Genomic DNA, 18,925 nt, shown 5'->3' on the forward strand with positions numbered 1-18,925 from the left:
GTGAAAATGAGTTGTGTGTGCTACAGTGTTGCAACTTCCAAACAAGGCGGGAGGGTCAGAGATTGGGGGGCGGTCTGTAGGTGTCAGCGGGACCACCGCCCAGTCTCCGCTTCTGGCTGCAAAGGGGGGTTCTGCATCAGAACAGCAAACACCTCATTACAAAGTAACACCAGAACAGGCATTTTCCTCAGGGAAAACCCAGTTCAATTTAGAGAGGACAGAAGGCTTCATGACTGCAACAAGAATTTCCATTTCACTTGAAGAATTTTACTCAAAACTTATTTTAACCAGACTCTAAATCTTTATAGTCTCTTTTATTGGAGAGTGAAACCCTTAAGAAAAATGTTTAGGAAGGGTAGTTTCTCTGGTAATTTCTCAGTGAAGAAACATTACAACTGGGTTTCAAATCCTATTTTCCCGCAATGTGCCACTCGCCATTACTTTTTCCTCAAACAACTATTTCAAAGATGATCAAGGAAGTACTTCCGTCCATAAAATTAAAAAAAAAGGATTCTGACACCTGGTCTCTCTAGATTTTCCTTCGATCCTAATCCCAAATGAAACCAAGAAGTCAAAACTGGGGTGGCAGAGTTATCATTTATCAGACTGGCCAGAACACTTCGAACTGAGCAGCTGAGGTGGAGGCTGGGGGACAGGAGAGGAGACGGTGCTGAATCAGAAAAGCCCAACCAAGAAGCAGGGCCACAGGGGAGGCCCTGTTAACATAGTGTTTCCCCAACATCTGCGTAGTGAATAAACACACACACACACACACGCCTTCTCTTGTATCTTCCAGGCTTCACGAAATGCCACTTTAGGCACTCCCCCTAAGGGATGCTATACATTTACCTGGACTTTTCTGTTTGGATTTAAACGGAAGAAACAATTCTTTCGAGTAGAAGCTCTGGGTGGGGATAGCACGAGTGGAGGGTTCAGAGGCACTGGGAGCCCGTCCTGGAAGGGGCCTGAGGAGGGGGCCCTGGGCCTCCAGTCCAGAAAGTGTACAAGCAAAATCCCACGTGTTTGTTAAAAGACGGTCTTCAGGCCTCTGTTTGTTTCTTGCCGGGATTTGACTCACGTTCTTAGTAGGTCTCACAATACAACTGAAGGACGTACGACCCTTTCCTGGTGTCACAGGCCGTGTCCAGAAGAAGTAAGCGAAGATGAGATAGAAACACAAATTAACATACCCTCCTCAATGTTATTAACTAAAAGAAAATGCTCCTTTCTACCATGTATTGGCTAGAGAGCTCTGATTTGCGAAAACTGCACCCCACACACATGGTTTTATGATCTCAGCAGGCTGTACAAGACATGGGTAAGTATGGCTCTTTTCTTATTCTGCTTGTTTCGTACGAAGACTGCAAAACAGGCCTTGCTTCCTTTACATTCAATACCAGTAAGATTCTACACAAAAGCTGGAAGGGACCAAAATACTGATTGTAATAAATATCTGCGGGCCTCCGTGTACTGACTGGGCAGCCGATGGGGGGGCGGGGGGCGGGGAAGGTCTCTGAGAGGCACCACCGATTGCTTCTAGGGCGACAGAAAGAGACTCTGGCGCTGCCATTAGCTGTGTGTGGACACGTCGGAGGAGGAGCTGCTGTTGCTGTTTGTGGTTTGGGCCCTCTTTATGTATAAGTTGAGTAGCTTCATCTGCAAAGAGAAGACGTGACAGATTAGCAGGAGGAAGGCAATCAGGGAGCAGGAGATGAAAAACCCCAGGTGACAATCAGAAGAGAGCACGTCCCTTAGTTGAGAAATTCAGGACACAAACACTGAGTGCCCACCACGCATTCGGCGCACACCTGCCAGCGGGGAGGGCCACGGCCACGGGAGTGGTCAGAGTCTGCGGGGGGAGGGGCAGTGGGTTCTCAAGAAAGAATGAAAGCGTCACTCTAAGCACTCTAAGCAGGGGGCACAAGGGCTCCCTGGAAGCAGCTGTGTGAAGGGGCGACTGCGGCCAGTGGCTCCACGTGGTCTGGCGGGGAAAGAAGGGTGTGAGCCCAGCTCCACAGGGACAAGATCCGCTAGGCAAGGTACAGGTCAGGTCTTCTGACCTTCACCCCTCGGCTGCAGCTGTGCCCTCCACACGGACACCTCTCTCCTCCCCCTTCTGGGCCCACCAAAGTGCTGCGGCATCGGAGACCTATCCAGAAGGCCGCCTCCACGGCCTTCCCCCCACCTGCTCATCGGGACACACCCATTCCTTTCAGCTCCTGTGGCTCGGGCACCTGCCTCGTGCTGGAGTTGGCAGTGCACTCGCTTGCTCCTTCCCGTAAGATGAGAGCTCACTGAGGCCAACGGCGTGTCGTGAAGTCACATCACCTCGGATGGGCACAGCGCTTCACGACGAAAGCGGCTTTCATTTCTGAGATCTCCCATGCTTTTAACGTAAGCCCCCCTGGACCCTCCAGATACGCAGAACACCGTGTAACACTGTAGGTTCTTAAGTGCTCGTTCTTAAATACTTGTTGAAATCATAATGCGTTATGTTGATAATTTGCCTGCTCATACTAAGAACCAAAAGAAACAAGTGTTTGTGGAAGCAGAATGCCCGTAAACGTCCACGTAACACACGACTTGCAAGATGAAGGGGACTGGGAAATATTTTCTATCCACGGCTCTTTACCTGCTTTCCTTGCTCTAAGCAGGCCACAACGAGGCTGAGTCCAGGGGAGGAGAGGCTGGTCTCCAGGGGGACCCAGGAAGAGAGGCCCAGCGTGTGGTGCATGGGAAAGCGGGCCCTCCAACTACCTTCCAGTGGGGGCTGGAACAGCAACGGCACAGAGCTCCTGAGAGAGGCCAAGTCTCCCTGACCGCTCACCCAAAGGTAGATACACAGGCTGAAATAAACACTTGCGTTGTGTGTCTTCCCACAAAGGGAGATCCATCCCTGGGATCGCCACACACACGGTTCCAGAACCAACTCCACCACCAACTAGTTGTGTGACTACAGGCAAAACATTTTCTGAGCCTCAGCTTCCCCTCCTGCAAAACGAAGACCGAAACCACGTCCACGTGCCCTCCGTAGCTCATCAGAAAACATGTCCTCCAAACACCCCTCCTCACTTCTTCTGGCGGTCCCCTCCTGCAGTCTGCTCCCGCCTCCCTCCCTCTGCAGCTCAGCCCAGTGCTGCCAAGCCCCACCCCCATTCAGTCCCAAGGGACTGTTCCACCCAACGGGCCCTCCTGGGCTGCTGGGCAGGCTTCCTTGTGGGTCAGTCCTGTCCTCGGACACATTTCATGCCACTCCAGGGCAGGACGAAGTTTTGCTTTTCCCACACGTCTTAGAGGTACAGTGAGGAAAGCAAGTATTCCTAACACATACTTGTTGAATCAAAGATTTTTTTTAAAGAAGAAAAACCGTTCTACAAGACAAGGCAGTTATATTTCTGTGAAAGCCTGGTTCAAAATGAGGTGCAAACACCGTTATGCTTATTTGCGATCAAAACCACTGACGTATCCACCAGTGTGGTCCAGAATGTAAGCACAAGTACAAGGAAATGATGGTAACAGAGTTAATGACATGGCTGTGGTTTCACAGTTTACAAGAAGCTTTTACTAACGATCATATTTGAGCCTCACAAAAATCCTCTGAGGGAGGCAGAACAGGCTCTCTTGTCTTACAAATGAAATGGCTGGGGTTCAGAAGCTTGCTCCATAAGCTGGTATAAATTCAAATTATAGAGTGTTATAACCTTAGCATGTCCAATGTAATCCCCCCACCAACTACTAAGAAAACAGCTATAGAATATACATGAAAGGAAATGAGGGAACTAAAACATTTCAGTACAAAAAGCAAACACCGCAGAAAAATGAGGGACAGGAAAAGCTCTACGGTATACTGAAAACACACCCCAGCTTGTGACGGCGGTCTCTCCTTAGCGGCAAGCAGTCTCTTCAAATGGAAATGGCGGACCTCTCTAGTCACAAGACAGAGACTGGCAGGATGGGTAAAGAAAACACGCTCCAACACTACGCTGTCTACAAGAGACTACTCACTTTAGGTCTACTAAGACACAAAGAGGTTGAAGATGAAAGGCTGAAAAGAGAGACTCCATGCAAACAGTAACCAAGGGTGTAAGGGTGGCTGTACCAATTACACTGAGTAAAACAAAGTTTAAATTTGTTTCTTTTTAGTGTTTATTTTTGAGAGAGATGGAGAGAGAGAGAGAAGGAGCGACAGAATGCGAGTGGGGGCGGGGCAGAGAGAGAGGAGAGGGAGACACAGAACCTGAAGCAGGCTCCAGGCTCACAGAGCCCGATGTGGGGCTCGAACCCACGCACTGCGAGATCATGACCTGAGCTGAAGTCGGATGCTTAACCGACTGAGCCACCCAGGCGCCCCAGGCAAAACAGACTTTAAATCAAAAAGTTTACAAGACAGCAAGAAAGTCATTATGTATTAATAAAAGGTCAATACACCAAGGAGATGCAAGCACAGACACGTCTGTGTATAACAACACGCCAGCAAAATAGAAGAAGGAAATGTTGACAGAACTGGGGTTCACGTGGAGACGTCAGTACCCTGTTCTTAATAGACCGAAAGACCCAGAGAGAAGACGAGGACATCAAAAACTAACACACCACAATAAACCAACTCGATCTAACAGTCACAGCAAAACACTACCCAACAACAGAATACACGTTCTTCCTAAGTGGATGTGGCCCATGCTCCAGAAAAGACTAAAATAAGGCCACATATGAAGTCTCAACAGATTCACAAAAATAGATATTATACAGAGTGTCTTCTCTGACCATGACTGGATGAAGTTAAAAATTGGTATCAGGAAGAAAACGGAAAAATTCACCAATTTGTGGAAACTGAGCAACACGCTGGTCAAGAGCCCATGGGTCGAAGAAGAAATCACACGGAGAATTAGAGAGTATCTGGAGACAGAGGAGAATGCAAACAACATACCTAAACTTACGGGATGCAGCAAACGTAGCGCAAAGAAGGAAACGTATAGCTTAGAATAAAAAAGGAAGAGCCCGTATCAACCACCTCACTTTACGCCTTGCACTAGAAAGAGAACAAATTAAACCCAGAAGGAAAGAAATAATAAAGATTAGGACAGTGATAAATGAAATAGAAAAGCAATAGAGAAAACCAAGGAAACCAAAAGTTGGTGCTTTGAAACGATAAATAAAATCGACAAATCTTTAACTCAGTTACCTAAGGAAAAAAGAAGACTCAAATTACTAAAAGCATTGATGAATGTTTGGACATTACTACTGATTCTACAGAAATAAAAAAGATTATAAGAGAACACCATGAGGGGTACCTGCGTGGCTCAGTCAGTTAAGCGTCCCGCTCTTGATTTCGGCTCAGGTCACGGTCTCACGGTTCATGGGATCAAGCCCCACATTGGGCTCTATGCTGATAGGAAGGAGCCTGGAGCCTGCTTTGGATTCTGTGTTCTGTCTCTCTTCTCTCTCTGCCCCTCCCCTGCTCGCATTGTCTCTCTCTCTCTCTTTGTCTCTCTCAAAAATAAACATTAAAAAAAATCAAAGTAAATAACTAAACTTAAAAAAAAAAACCCACTATGAGCAAATGTACACCAACAGATTAGGTAACCCAGATGAAATGGACAAATTCCTAGAGACTTCATGAAAGTTAAAAAAAATTATGCAGCAAAAGACAGGGGGTTAATATCCAAGATATATGGAGAACTTCTAAAACTCAACAACTAAAAAAATAAAAACCTAATTCAAAAATAGACAAAGGACTTGAACACACATTTCTCCAAAGAAGATACACAACTGGCCAACGTGAAAAGATGCCCCACATAACAAAACTACACTGAGGAACCACCTCGTATCAGCCATGAGGACCGCTACCGTCAAAGAGAGAGAAAACAGTAAGTGTCGGTGAGCAGGTGGAGAGACTGGAACCCTCGGGTGCTGTCAGCGGGAACGTCAAAGGGTACAGCTACCGCGGAAAAGTTATGGAATTCAGCAATTCCAGTCCTGCCGTAGACACAAAAGAACCGAAAGCGGGGTCTCAAAGATGCACTTGTACACACAGCTTCACAGGCAGCATTGTTCACAACAGCCAACGATGGAAAGAAGCGCCCGTCACCAAAACACGGACAAGCAAACTGCAGTACGTACGCACAACGGAGTAGCACTCAGCCTTAAAAAGGAAAGAAATTCGGACAAACCTACGACATGGACGAACCTCAAGGACATCATTCTAAGTGAAATAAGCCAGTCACAAAAAAGACAAATGGTGTCACTTTTACGAGGCCCCCGGGGAGTCAAATCCAGAGACTTGAAGTAGAATGGTGGTGGCCAGGGGCTGGGAGGAGGGAGTTCTGAGGAATTACTACTTAAAGGGGGTGGGGTTTCGGTTTTCCACGAGGAGCAAAGTTCTGGAGGCGGATGGTGGGGATGGTCCCACAACAATGTGAATGTATTAACACCAGTGAAAGGTACACTCAGAAATGGTTAAGACAGCAAATTTTATGTGATGGGTATTTTGCCACAATTTTTTAAAAACTGAGAGAAAGAAAAGAAAGCCTGTTCAGGGTCACACGACTAGGAAGTGGAGGGCAGAGACCAGAAGGCAGGTTGTTTGACCCCAAAACTGGTGTTGCTGCCATGGCAACGGGACACTCTCAAATGCCCCCCATGCATTCCTTCCACGACCCTGCATCAGGCCTTTCTCCGCAGAGCCTGGTATCACTTGTTAAGCAACAGAAGAGTGTTCTGATCGGCCGGGTCACACAGAGCAATGGGAAGCCACAGCCGGAGTCTGTCTATTTCCGGTCTAGGAAACTGAGGCCGTCCTGGCACCACGTCCATCAGCGACTGATGTCTGCTGGTACAGAGGTGTATGCGAGTCTCCGAAGGTCCTGCTAACACACCAGAGCTATCGCGTCCAAGGACTGGGGCAGCGGGACGAAGCGGGCTACCGAGGAAGAAGGGTTGAGGCCCAGCCTCCCTACGCCCTCTGAGTGGACCGATCAGGACGTGGGCTCCAGAGCCAAGGCCACCGCTGAGAGGAACGGCAGCAGGTCAGCTGCACAACAGGGATGAGGGAACACCTGCGTCTTCTCAGTCCCTGACTAGAAGGGGCAAATGAGGTGATGGCACAGGGCAACTGCCAGACAAAACCGGGATCTGTTATCTGGGGATGAGCCTTAAAAATTGAATCCCCTTGGTGAATATAGTTTTCTAGTTTTCACTGCTGCCAGGAACCACCGACAGAAAGCCAGATAGAGGCCGGAGAGAGGGGCGGCTTCCGGGCCTAGCACACTGCTGGTGACTCTCGGCTTGGGAGTTTCCAGATCGTGGCTGGGGAAGGGGTCAGTGATAAGAAAAGGAAAGGAGAAGGGGAAAATGCAGTCAGGCGAAGTAGCCCCCAAACCACCCTTCAACCCAGCCGCTGACTTCTCAGGGGTTCTCGGCCAGCGGTGATTTGCCCCCCAGGGGTCATCTGGCTGCACGCAGCCTTGACGGTGACTCTCATGACTGAGGGGTGGGCGCTACCAGAATCTAGAGGGCCGTCAGGGGTTCTGCTTATCCCCCTACAACGCCCAGGACAGCCCCCGCCAGCACAGCGGGGAATGCCCTTCTGGCTTTGCCAGAACTCTGGGGAGGCAAGCCTCTGGCTAGGATGCCCCGCTGGCCGTGCCAAAGGAACAGCTCTATGTGGAAAGAAACGCGGCCTCACTTGCTGATTCTTCCTTTCATAAGGAGCATGTCAGGCACCTCTAGCTTCACGCTTTTTTACCCAGACCACCACCAGGGCGTTTTGAACTCCATGTTGCTGCACTACTCCCCCCCCGGCAGCCCCTGGGGTTGCCTTGTCACACGGCCGGCCAGAGGCCTGCAAGGCCCCAGCGGTCAAGCGGCCGCTCCCGCCCTTGCCTCTCCTGCCAGAGCTCCACCTGCTGTCCCCCGGCAGGCTCATCAGACTGAAGATTATTTTTAAACCAGTAAGCACTCTGGCCACTCTCAGCTGCAATGAGCCAAAAGGTCTCTTGTCCCATTTTCTGCCCCCCATTCTAAAACACCCTGAAAGGAACAGGAGAGGCAGCGTGGCCTGGCTTCTGGCGTGAGAGCTCTGTGTGTCCCTGCGCGGCTGAATGTGGATGAGTGTCCTCATCCCACAGGGACATCGTCACGAATGAAGGGATCGACACACACAGAGCGCGCACAACAGCGCCTGCACGTCAGCAAGGCCCAGGGGGAGAGCCCGCGGTCCTCAGCGTCGATGCCCACGAGGGACCCAGCCTGTGTGGAGGCCAGAGCTGCAGACAAGCAGATTTTCGGCGGCTGGCAGAGCCCAGGCATGCCGTCGGCCCGTGTAACACTATACGTACCTTGCTCCCCGTGAGCTGTGCGAGGTGAGGTTTCAGCTCTTCTCCGATTACGGAATAAATCGCCACTAAGCAAAACACGCTGGCCTTACGCACACTGCTTTCGGTGTTGTCATAACCCTACAGAGGCAGAGGGGACACGAAAAGGAAATGAGATCAAAGATCTGCTTCACGGTCAATGTCTCGTCAAGGTTTCCGCAAATACCCTCACAGTTCAACCCTGGACTTGGCGCTAACAACCACCACACACCCGAGACCGGCCACTGGACCCAGGGAGCTTTTGCTCCAGGGAGGTCAATACTCAACAGTGTCGAGAGTGAACTGGTTCCTGCAGGTGGAGAAGGGAGGCTGGCAAGTAGCAGCAGCCTCCCCTGCACTATGTGCTGCTCAACGCGAGCTGCCACAGCAGCACCACGCAAGACACGTGGGAGAGAGCGTGAGGGAGAGAGAGAGGGAGGGAGGGAGGGAGGGAGATGGGAAAGGAAATTAAGGGGGAAAACAGCTCGGTTCTTCCATATCCTCCCAATGGCAAAGCAAACCTTGTGTGAAATGAGAACTTTCAAGAAACGAGGACTGCCTCCCTCGCTCTTGTGGGCAGAACCTCTGTACCACCCAAAGCGGGTGGGGGACATCCGGGCCCGGAGCCTGACACCTGTGCGCTCTACATCCGGGCCTCCGTCTACCTGTCGGCCTGGCCCCTGCCCCACGCAAATGAGACAGACTGCTGCTCTCCAAACAGCCCTGAGGATGCTTCAGGCTTGCTCTTTCCTCTGCCTGGAATAATCCAGTCTCAACAGTCTGTACTTAAATTCCCAAGCCGAGCGCTCAGTGAGCAGCAGCATTTCTTAAATGTGAAGCTGATTTCTCTCCACCTTCCCCACTGAAGTCGCTCTCTCCCTCCAGGGCCCAACTCTAAACCAGCTCTTCTGTGAAATCACCTCTTGGCCTCTGATCCAGGAAACCCCCACTCGCACCTACAGTAACTCGGCAGGTGGTGCCCCATCTCCGGCTGCCGGCACAGCTGTACTGTGCCCCACGCAGGTTGAAACACCCCTGGGGTTATGCCGTGGCGCAGCAAAACATCTTCCTGAGTCTAACTCAGTGCCTTGCACTTAGAAGGCTCTCCATGAATATGTGCTGGATAGCAGAGCAAGAACCATTATCTGACTTTGCACTCCCATGGCCCACCCTGCCCAGGGCTGGGGCCCACAGATGTGCAATAAGGGTTTGTTGAAGGCATGAACAACGACAACCATGAAAGGACCAAAATATATTTACAGTAAACAGAAAGTTCACTTTGGGAGCCACAGCTCTAGGCTGCCGGGAAGCTCTTCGGCCACATTCAGGGGAGGGTGCGTTAGAAAACAAGAGAGGGCCTGAGGTGTCCGAGCCACACAGCTGCGCGGGTTCTGAAACAGGTTGGCACCTGCCCTTTCCCACCCGCCCCTCAAGTGAGTGAGGAGGGCAAAGCCCCAGGCACCCAGGTTGGGCAGCATCGGCTCCCGGCCTCACAGCCCCGCACGACAGGCACCAGCCAGCTGCCCAGGGGGCCCACCTGTAGCAAGCCCGGGATGATGTCGGCGAGGAGCTGCAGCAAGGACTCCTTGGCGATCCTCTCAACGACTTTGGTCTGCATCTTGATGGCGGCGAGGTTGATGGGGTAGTCGGCCGTTTGGATGATGGGGCAGAGGACTTTGATACACTGCTCTGGGTGGATGGAGCTGGCCAGTGTGGACGCCGCCTCCTCGGCTGCTCTCACCACCTGAAACACCAGTTCCCCCAAACAAGTGAGCTCCCGGAGACCAAGCGATCTGCTGCCTAACTTCGGGAGCCAGAGGACACACGTCACCTAACGCCTCGGGCTAATTCTGTACAAGACAGTTAAGAGCAAGGTGGTCTTGAGGGTGATTCTCCAGTGGATGGGGGGCATGGGAAGGTAGGAATGCGGCTTCCACCAGAAACCCCGGAGAAGCGGTTCTCCAAGTGTTACCTCCCCTGCAGCAGCAGCGACATTCCTGAGAACGTGCTAGAAATGCAACTTCCCTGGCCCCACCGTGGACCCGCCGAATCAGAGACTGGGGACTAGAGCCCAGCAAGCTGTCTTAGTAAGCGCTTCAGAGGGTCTCCCGTACGGGAAAATCTGAGAGTCTCTGTCCTAGAAGATTAGGACCTAAAAAAGAAGTAAACATAAATGCTTTCCAGCAGCTCGGGGGACAGCTGCAATTAAAGTAACTGGAGAGAAGCCGGGAAGAAAAATCAGTGGCTTCAAGACTTATGATTCCATGAAGGCACCTAATCGTAAAGCAGTTGGAGAGGCTTTTCCAAGGAAAGCCTCCGTGCCCGTATCACCACACCCTGTACTCTGAAGGAAGTGCACAAAATGGCCACCTCACAGCCAAAGGAGCGGCCTCTGACCTGTGAAGAGATCCCAGCGCACTAGGATACACTGAGTCCTTGTGCTACAGGTCACCAGGAGCGCCACAAAAAGAGCCTCTGTAATAAAGATAGAAGCTAAATGCAAAACCCGGCAAGGATCAAAGAGTGCAGGCTGCGGCCTTTGAGGGCTGGAAGCAAACGCCAGCCGTGGCATTCGCAAGTGCTAACCCCCATCTCCTCTTCTGTAAAATGGGGATACCTCACAGAAATCATTTGTTAAGTGGTGTCAAAATGTACTACATGTTCAGTAAACGATAGTTACTCCTATTCATGACACAGGGGTATGTATATAAATGATAAGCAAAAAACACCAGGCTGTAAACATGTACGTATTTTTTTTTTTAGTTAGAATTAAAAAAAAAATTTTTATATATTTTTGAGAGAGAGAAAGAGAGGCAGAATAGGAGTGGGGGAGGGACAGAGAGAGGGAGACACAGAACCCCAAGCAGGCTCCAGGCTCCGAGCTGTCAGCACAGAGCCCGACGCGGGGCTCGAACTCACAAAATGTGAGATCATGACCTGAGCTGAAGTCGGAGGTTTAACCGACTGAGCCACTCAGGCGTCCCCGTGTATGCATTTTCTCATAAAATATAATGAAAATCTAATCCTTTTTTTCCGACTGCCAGCCCTGGACTGTTCATTCCACCCAGATTCTTCTCTGTTTTGTGTTCTGCTACTGAAACAAGGCAGCTGTCTTTAACTCAGCAACAAGACCAAGGTTACCAGCTTAAGCCTCAATATCCCCAGTGCTCTTGTGATTGAAGCAGACTGACCAACAAGAACAGCAGACAGACTACCTGGAAAGCATCTTCAAGATGTGGGCAAGGGTGGGCTAAAACATCCATGCATACAAGCCAGGGAGGACAGGACACACAGAGGGGCACCCTGAGCCATATGGTGGACACATGGACTGCAGGAGGTCACTGTAGAGCCCTGACCACTGTGCCCTCACTCTAGGAGGGACAGGGCCAGATCTTGGGGCTCTGCAGTCATGGCTTTGGGAAAAGACGCAGCTCAGTTTAGCTGGGGCTACGCCACCCTGTGAACAGGACTGACTTCCCGGAGTGTGCCTCATAGGTCCGTGTGTCTGCTCTGCTCTCTGAACGGTAAAGTGGACTCCTTCCAACACAAGGGAGCTGAATTCATCTCACTTAAAAATCATTATATTTGGGGCACCTGGGTGGCTCAGTCTGTTAAGCAGCCAACACTTGACTTCAGCTCAGGTCATGATCTCACAGTGCGTGAGGTCGAGCCCCACACTGGTCTCTGTGCTGACAGTGCAGAGCCTGCTTGGGATTCTGTCTCCCCCTCTCTCTGCCCCTCCCCTGCTCACTCTGTCTCTCTCAAAATAAATACAAATAGACGTAAAACAAAAGCCCCGTATTTTTAAGGCTGGTCATGCTGCACTGACAGTTGGAGGTTCTCCCTGGGCTGCTCACGTCCCAACACTGGGATTTAACGCGGTGGAAAACCTGGAAGGAAACGCACAAAACGTTCCCTCATTATCTCAGGGGGTTAGATTATGGGTAATTTTATTCTCCTCTTCGTATTTTTTATATTGAAAAGTTGCCATGGAAAACTGCCATAGTAATGTTCCTGGTAAGGAAAACGGATTCATAAAAATTTAAGTGTGCTTTTGAGATCAGGGAAAGTTCACAGTTCAGCCCTTGGTTCACGGAGAGCAGGGAGGACAGGGTGCTGCACCCCAGAAGCAGGCGGCCCTTCGTCGTCCAGGACAGAATTTGAGCCCCGGCATGGAGTTGCACTCCCTGGGTGTTGGCTGAGAACGTTACTATGATTATAATAATCGCTGCTATTTCTGCTTACTGCCTACTGATTCCATAAGCTCTCTTCTGCTATTTAGGAAACTCGCTGTCTCTCACACAAGCGTGGCTGACCACGTCCCCTCCTTGAACAGCGGGATGACCTCTTCTTCTCAACTTGTAGAACTTTTCTCTATTGCTGGCACCTCATGTCGGTTGCTTTACATTCTTGCCAACATTTCCACATGTGTCTCCTTCCCAAACAGGCTGCAAGGCCTAGCAGACGGGCTGGCACACTTGTTTTGTACCCCAAAGTACACAGCAAGGCTGGGCATTTACCAGGTGTTCAACATTTACAGATGGACTGAACTTCATTCTGTCTGCCTGAGGGGAATGTTCCTACTTAAAGCCCTGCCTTCCTGAACTCTCAAAGTTCTCTATTTCTTGTTAGAGGCCTCTTGAAGTTTCCCTGGAAGGACCTGCTATCTCCTTAAGGCACTGACCGCAGTCTAGGGGTCTCATTAAGTAAGCTCACATCCCCATCACCTGACCAGTGCGCTCTTGGACACAATGCATACACCTGTGGGGGCATACATCGGGATTATGGATTAATCCTTCCGAGAGTCAAAATGGGGACCACGATCAGCATGGTTCAAGAGTAAATACTATGTACACGAGAGAAGACAGGGGTCAAGAACATCCAAGATTTGTCTGCGCTTATTATATACGTGCAAAGTCAGGCTTGGGTGCAAAGCACTGCAGAGAGATCATTTTACTTTCAAAGAATCCTATTCTTGGTAAGCCCGTAAGAGCAATTTTTCTTTCATACCACGACTGGCCCTGCCTTGTTGTGTACAACATGCACACACTCGTTCACTCCTGTGTGTCAGGGACTGAGCTCAGGGCAGGCCACAGGAGTGAGGACGATGGGTGGGCCCGGACCCCGTCCTCACGGTGCTGGGCAGGATGGGCTGGTCTGTGCAGAGGGTGCAAAGCCCCAGGAAGTGGGGAACCAAGCCCAGAAGCAGGTGGGGGCGGATGGCGGGGAGCTGAGGAGTGTCTGCAGTTGGCTGGGGTTAGATGAAAGGAAGCTGATGAGGGGCGGGACGCAGAATGAATGTCTGCACAAGGCTTCCCAGGTGTTCTTTGGGGGTTCCTCCAGCTCAAGGGCCCTTGGCCATGCGAAGCCAGCCCTCCCCGTCTCTGCCTCCTCCACAGAAAGTGGGTGGTTGAGGTCAGCCAGGCAGCAAGCACGACCTCAGTCCCACTGATGGCATCGCCCTCCACTTCACATACACACAAGAATGAGGCTACTTAAAGAAAACTCATTGTGATTTTTTTTCTTGCCAACTCAATCTGCTGCAAAGTGCAGCTTTTTCCACACAGGTCCCCTAAAAGCAGAGTACTGTTTGGCCCTGGTGTGCATGCATAACCTTTAACCTTTCACCCCAAGAAAGGCAGCTCCAGGTTGCATGGGCACAGACAAATCGGAGTTCAATCCTCTGGCAAGACACTCAATCGGTCTGAACCTCGATTTTTAAACTAGGGAATTAAGGGGCGCCTGGGTGGCTCAGTAGGTTGGGCATCCGACTTCGGCCTGGGTCATGATTTCATGACTCGTCAGTTCGAGCCCCACGTTGGGCCCTGTGCTGCCAGCTCGGAGCCCGGAACCTGTTTCGGATTCTGTGTCTCCCTCTCTCTCTGCTGTTCCCCCACTCATTCCCTGTCTCTCTCTCCCTCAAAAATAAATAAAAACATTAAAAAAATTTTTTAAGATAGGGATTTAAAAAATACCAACTTTGGTGGATTTTGGAGTAAGAGAGAGAACATACAAATAAAGGATTGCTGGTAAGGGGTCACAGGGAGACACAGCGGAGAACCAGGGAGTTCTGAGTCTGCCAGAGAGCAGAGCTCCCTCCAGGGGACCCCTCTGACCCAGTCTAGTGCCCACATCAAGTGGGTCTGCCCTCGCCAAGAATCCCTCTAAACAGCTATCCTGGAACCAGGCTCACATTTGTTGATACGGTGTGGAAGGCCAGCATGGCCTGGCTCCTGCCTGTGTCCAGCTGTGGTTTTGCCCTCCCTCTCCCCGTGCCCTGGTCACACTGAGCTGAGGGCAGGCCCTGCACATGCCCCGCCGGCCCTTTTGCGGGGCCCCTGGCTAGCCCCTCCGTTCCTCCTCAGCGACGCTCACTGGTGCTCCTCACCTGGCCGGGCCAGGTCTCCTTCAGGACCCGCTTGCTGCGGTATGACTCTGGGGAGCCCTGTGTGCACACCTCCACCACTGCACTCAACACCTTGCTCAAATGGTCTCTCCCACTAGACAGAAAATTCCTCGAAGGCAAGCTCCCACCTCAGCTACCTTTCTATACCCCCCACGCCTGGCACAGCGTCCAATATATATGAGCTACTCAAGAAATGTTTGTCAAGCACATTCTCCTGTGTACATATTTTGTAAAATGTTCGTGACTGGCAAAGTCACCTCTGGGGCATGCCTCACTGAACTGCACGGACGTGTTCCACCTGAGGAGCTGGCCCAGAAACTGAGGGGGAAGCAAGATATCTGCAGGCGAGCCACCTGGCCCTTGGGCAAAATCAGCTATAGGAGGCCTGGAGGGTCCCATTCCCGGTGACAGGGCGGAAAGGCAACACTTCTGTCCTTTGGAAAAGAGACTTTAGTTCAGGTTGTTTTTTTTTTCCTAGCAACCCTCTGTTTGAAGAGGGGTGGCGTACCGCTTAAAAGACTTCCATCGTGCAACGAATTACTCTAAGATGAAGTGCTTTTATTCCTCCTCAGTTCATGCACATCCCTCCGGTTGTCGCAAGTCCACGGTGCACTCGGGAAAGCCGAGCACCGGGCACGTAGCTGAGTTACGTACAGCTGGGCAGCCAGTGGACAGTGCAAGAGGGGGGGTCATCTCTTCCCTAAGCAGGTCCCGCAGTGAAGGTGTGCTCCGAAGCCAATGCCTTTCTGCAGTGCGAAATTACTGTTTGCAAGTACCCTAACATATGGCTCAGAAATCTGAGCTGTACTGAGGAAAGTCTGTGTCTTAGTTTTGTTTTGTTTTTTTAATTGTTTTTAAGCTTTATTTTATTTTTGAGAGAGAGAGAGAGACAGAGCGTTGAGCAGGGAAGGAGCAGAGAGAGAGGGAGACACAGAATCCGAAGCAGGCTCCAGGCCCCGAGGTGTCAGCACAGAGCCCGACACGGGGCTCGAACTCACGATCCGTGAGATCATGACTTGAGCCGAAGTCGGATGCTCAACCGACTGAGCCACCCAGGTGCCCCAGTGTATCTTAGTTTTTAAAGACATGGGGTAAAACCAGAAGGATCAGAAAATACTGGATAACCTTGTGGGTACATCCAAGGTAGAAGACACTGATGTACATGTTTAAGACCCAGCTGGGAAACGGGAGGCAGCTCAGTGGGTGGGAAATAGGCCTGGAAACGGACTGGGACCCAAGTGCCAGCAGTGCCACTTAACAGTCCTGACAGGAACAAACAACTTCCCCACGCCCCTCAGATGCGGAGAGCACCAGTGAGACAAGGAAACATACTGGCGGGCTCGTGGTGAGAGTGCCATCGTAAGGTTTCCTTCCTTGCTTCCAACCTGTTTGTACTCTGCTGTCATTCGGGTGAAAGTGAGTTGCCCTGCAGTGAGCTGTGGGTCAAAGGACTTCCAGATCTGCCGAGCCAAAACCCACACCCAAGGAGAACTTCCTCTTCTAACCCCAGGAATTCTTGATGTCACCTGCATGAAGCATTTAATCCAATGTATCTAACACACAAAGGTTTTCTGAAAAACGTCTGAAAACAAAAAGCCAGAAGGTATACTTCGAGGCGGCAAGTTTGAGGCCCTCTTGCTTACGGAGGTTACAGCAAGTTTCCCAAGACAGACACCCGCTTCTGCCAAGGCAAGTAGGTGTTCTGGACTTCCCTCTCTGTGCCAAGACCCCAGCTTTTGGCAAGCTGCCTGAATCAGGGTGAACTTTAGGTTTTGCCCCTGCGTTCTATGTAACCTAAGAAGCAAAGATTATAAATGTAAGCAAGCAGAGAGCAAAAGTAAACACGGGCACCAGAAAGAAAGGAGAACAATACTGTTTGGTAGACAAGGTGGCCAGAAGCAGCAAGGATTTTAAAAAGGAGGGTGGGGTGGGGCATATTTATGAGACAGCAGCATCAAGCAGGTTATAATCTACCTTGAAGTGACCAAAATTGTCCCAAGTCTGCTGATTTTGCTACTCTGATTAGAAACATGGCGATTTTTCCCTTTCAAAGCCAGTGAAGCTAGCTAGGAAAAGTACAATTTCCTCATCGAACTTTTTAAAAAATGAGATCATTACTCAGAATATTGATGAGTGTTTGCTTAAAGATAAGGTTTCTTTTAGAGCACAGAACTTGTCAAAATTTGGATTGTGTGTTTTAAGTCCAAGGTTTGATTTGGCTCTGTCACAGACACACGAGAAAAATTGGTTGAATAAGAAAAGATTTTTTTTTAATGCAAAAAAAAAAAAAAAAAAAGGTTGGGGGGCCGCCGGGGGGGGGGGGGGGGGGCGGCAAATGTTCCTAAACAATGACTGGAATCAAAGAACTCTTCCCAGTCTGGCAAAACCTAGTTTAGTGCCTCAATCATGTGGAAGCTAAGGAAAAGGTTGGCGCCACCTTCTGGGGAAAAACTGGAAAGACCTTATACAAATGGGATCCGGATCCACACGGAGTTGTGGTATCCACGGGTATCCTGGGGAGATCCCATCCTTTGCAAAAGACTGGCACTCCTTTAAATTCCAGGATTTAAGCTGCATGTGAGCCCTCACTTAGCTAGGCTCAGTGCCATACCAGAGGGAGAAAGGGAGGAAAGAAAAAAACAGCTCCAGGTTCAACGTCCACGGACCCAAGTTTTGGAGCCAGTTCTGTCATCAACTAGTGAGGTGGTCTGGGAGGACATTTCTACTTTCAAGGCCTCAGTTTCTCTCATCAGAAAAATGAGAGGGAGAATGTGAATCAAGCATTTTCACATGATCTTGTTATAAAACCTTATCTCTGCCCCTACTTAAGGAGTGCGTTCCCCTAAAAAGATGCACGCGGAATTTCCAGAGGCAGAGTATAGACATGATGTCTAACAAGACAGCCATCACATCTTTGCCTGCAAAAGCAGATTCAGGGCAACACTATCTCTCTCAACTGCATTATGGCAGGTAGGTGGGAGACAGGCCTGGGAGGTGGCTGTGTCCCATCCTGGAGGACACTGCAGATACTGGGCTGGCTGGCCTGTCAGGAAGGGCAAAAGAGACAACCTAGGGGCCCCTGGATTGCTCAGTCAGTTAAGCATTTGACCCCTGATTTCAGCTCAGGTCATGATCTTATGGTTTGAGAGTTCGAGCCCCGTATCGGGCTCTGAGCTGACAGTGTGGGGCCTGCTCGGGAGCCTCTCTCTCCCCTCTCTCTGGACCTACCCTACCCCACTCGTTTGCTCTCAAAATAAGTAAACTTAGGGGCGCCTGGGTGGCTCAGTCGGTTAAGCGTCCAACTTCGGCTCAGGTCATGATCTCACGGTCCGTGAGTTCGAGCCCCGCATCGGGCTCTCTGCTGACAGCTCAGAGCCTGGAGCCTGTTTCGGATTCTGTGTCTCCCTCTCTCTCTGCCCCTCCCCTGTTCATGCTCTGTCTCTCTCTGTCTCAAAAATAAATAAACATTTAAAAAAAAAACACAAAAAACTAGAAGCTGTACTGTTGGACATAACATCAAACCCTGCAGTCAGTAAAGAAGGCGCTAGAGGCTTTTAAAAAGAAAAAAAAAAAATAAGTAAACTTAAAAAAAAAAAAAAAGAAAAAAGATACAACCTGCACCTCCTCAGATGGGAAGCTGAGCGGCACACAGAAGCCTCCTCTTCTGCATGTCTGAAAACTCAGGGTGCCCTCCGGCTTGGAGGTGACAATGTAACAGCTACTCCAGTGTGGACATGGATACATTCAGCCAGCACAGCAGCCAAGACGAAAACTGTTTTCCATTGGTGTTTTACAGTTTCCTCAATCGAATTTCAATAGCCCTCTTAGATATATTTTAAAAAGTACACTATATGTGCTTTGTGTAAAATCTATAAAGCTTGTCAACAATTCTATTCAGAATTGGTCTGCTTTCTTCGCTGGAAGAGGGCAGAGGAGACAGTATCTTCAGTTTTCCACAGCGTGAGCCCTGCAGGGCATCACGCTGACTGCTCCCCCGGGGTCACCCAGCGTACGAGCGTTTTAGAGACCCAGAGAGAGAGCTCCTGTGACTTGTCCGCAGTCGTACAGCCAGCGAATGACAAAAGTAGGACGAGGATCCACACGTTCACACTCCACACTCAAAGGTTGTGACGTTGAACACTGGCCCTCTTGCCTGTCTCTTTGTAGGAGC

The 18,925-nt window shown here is 50.3% G+C and overlaps 1 protein-coding gene across 27 annotated transcripts in view; it reads right to left on the minus strand.

Moving 5' to 3' along the window:
- Positions 1-441: 441 nt before the first annotated feature.
- CLASP1 (cytoplasmic linker associated protein 1) overlaps positions 442-18,925 on the minus strand; it is a 271,145-nt gene continuing 252,661 nt past the window's right edge. For all 27 annotated transcript variants that reach the window (XM_053909860.1, XM_053909828.1, XM_053909856.1 and 24 more), the window contains 3 exons: positions 9,886-10,092; positions 8,334-8,450; positions 442-1,656 (listed from right to left, as the gene is read on the minus strand). In XM_053909860.1, coding sequence (XP_053765835.1) covers positions 1,570-1,656; positions 8,334-8,450; positions 9,886-10,092 — 411 coding nt within the window. In that variant the 3' untranslated portion in view covers positions 442-1,569. The remainder of the gene's footprint in view (positions 1,657-8,333; positions 8,451-9,885; positions 10,093-18,925) is intronic.

This window comes from Panthera pardus, unplaced genomic scaffold (genome assembly GCF_024362965.1).
Source record: "Panthera pardus isolate Hobbes unplaced genomic scaffold, ASM2436296v1 HiC_scaffold_10, whole genome shotgun sequence".
NCBI lineage: Eukaryota > Metazoa > Chordata > Mammalia > Carnivora > Felidae > Panthera > Panthera pardus.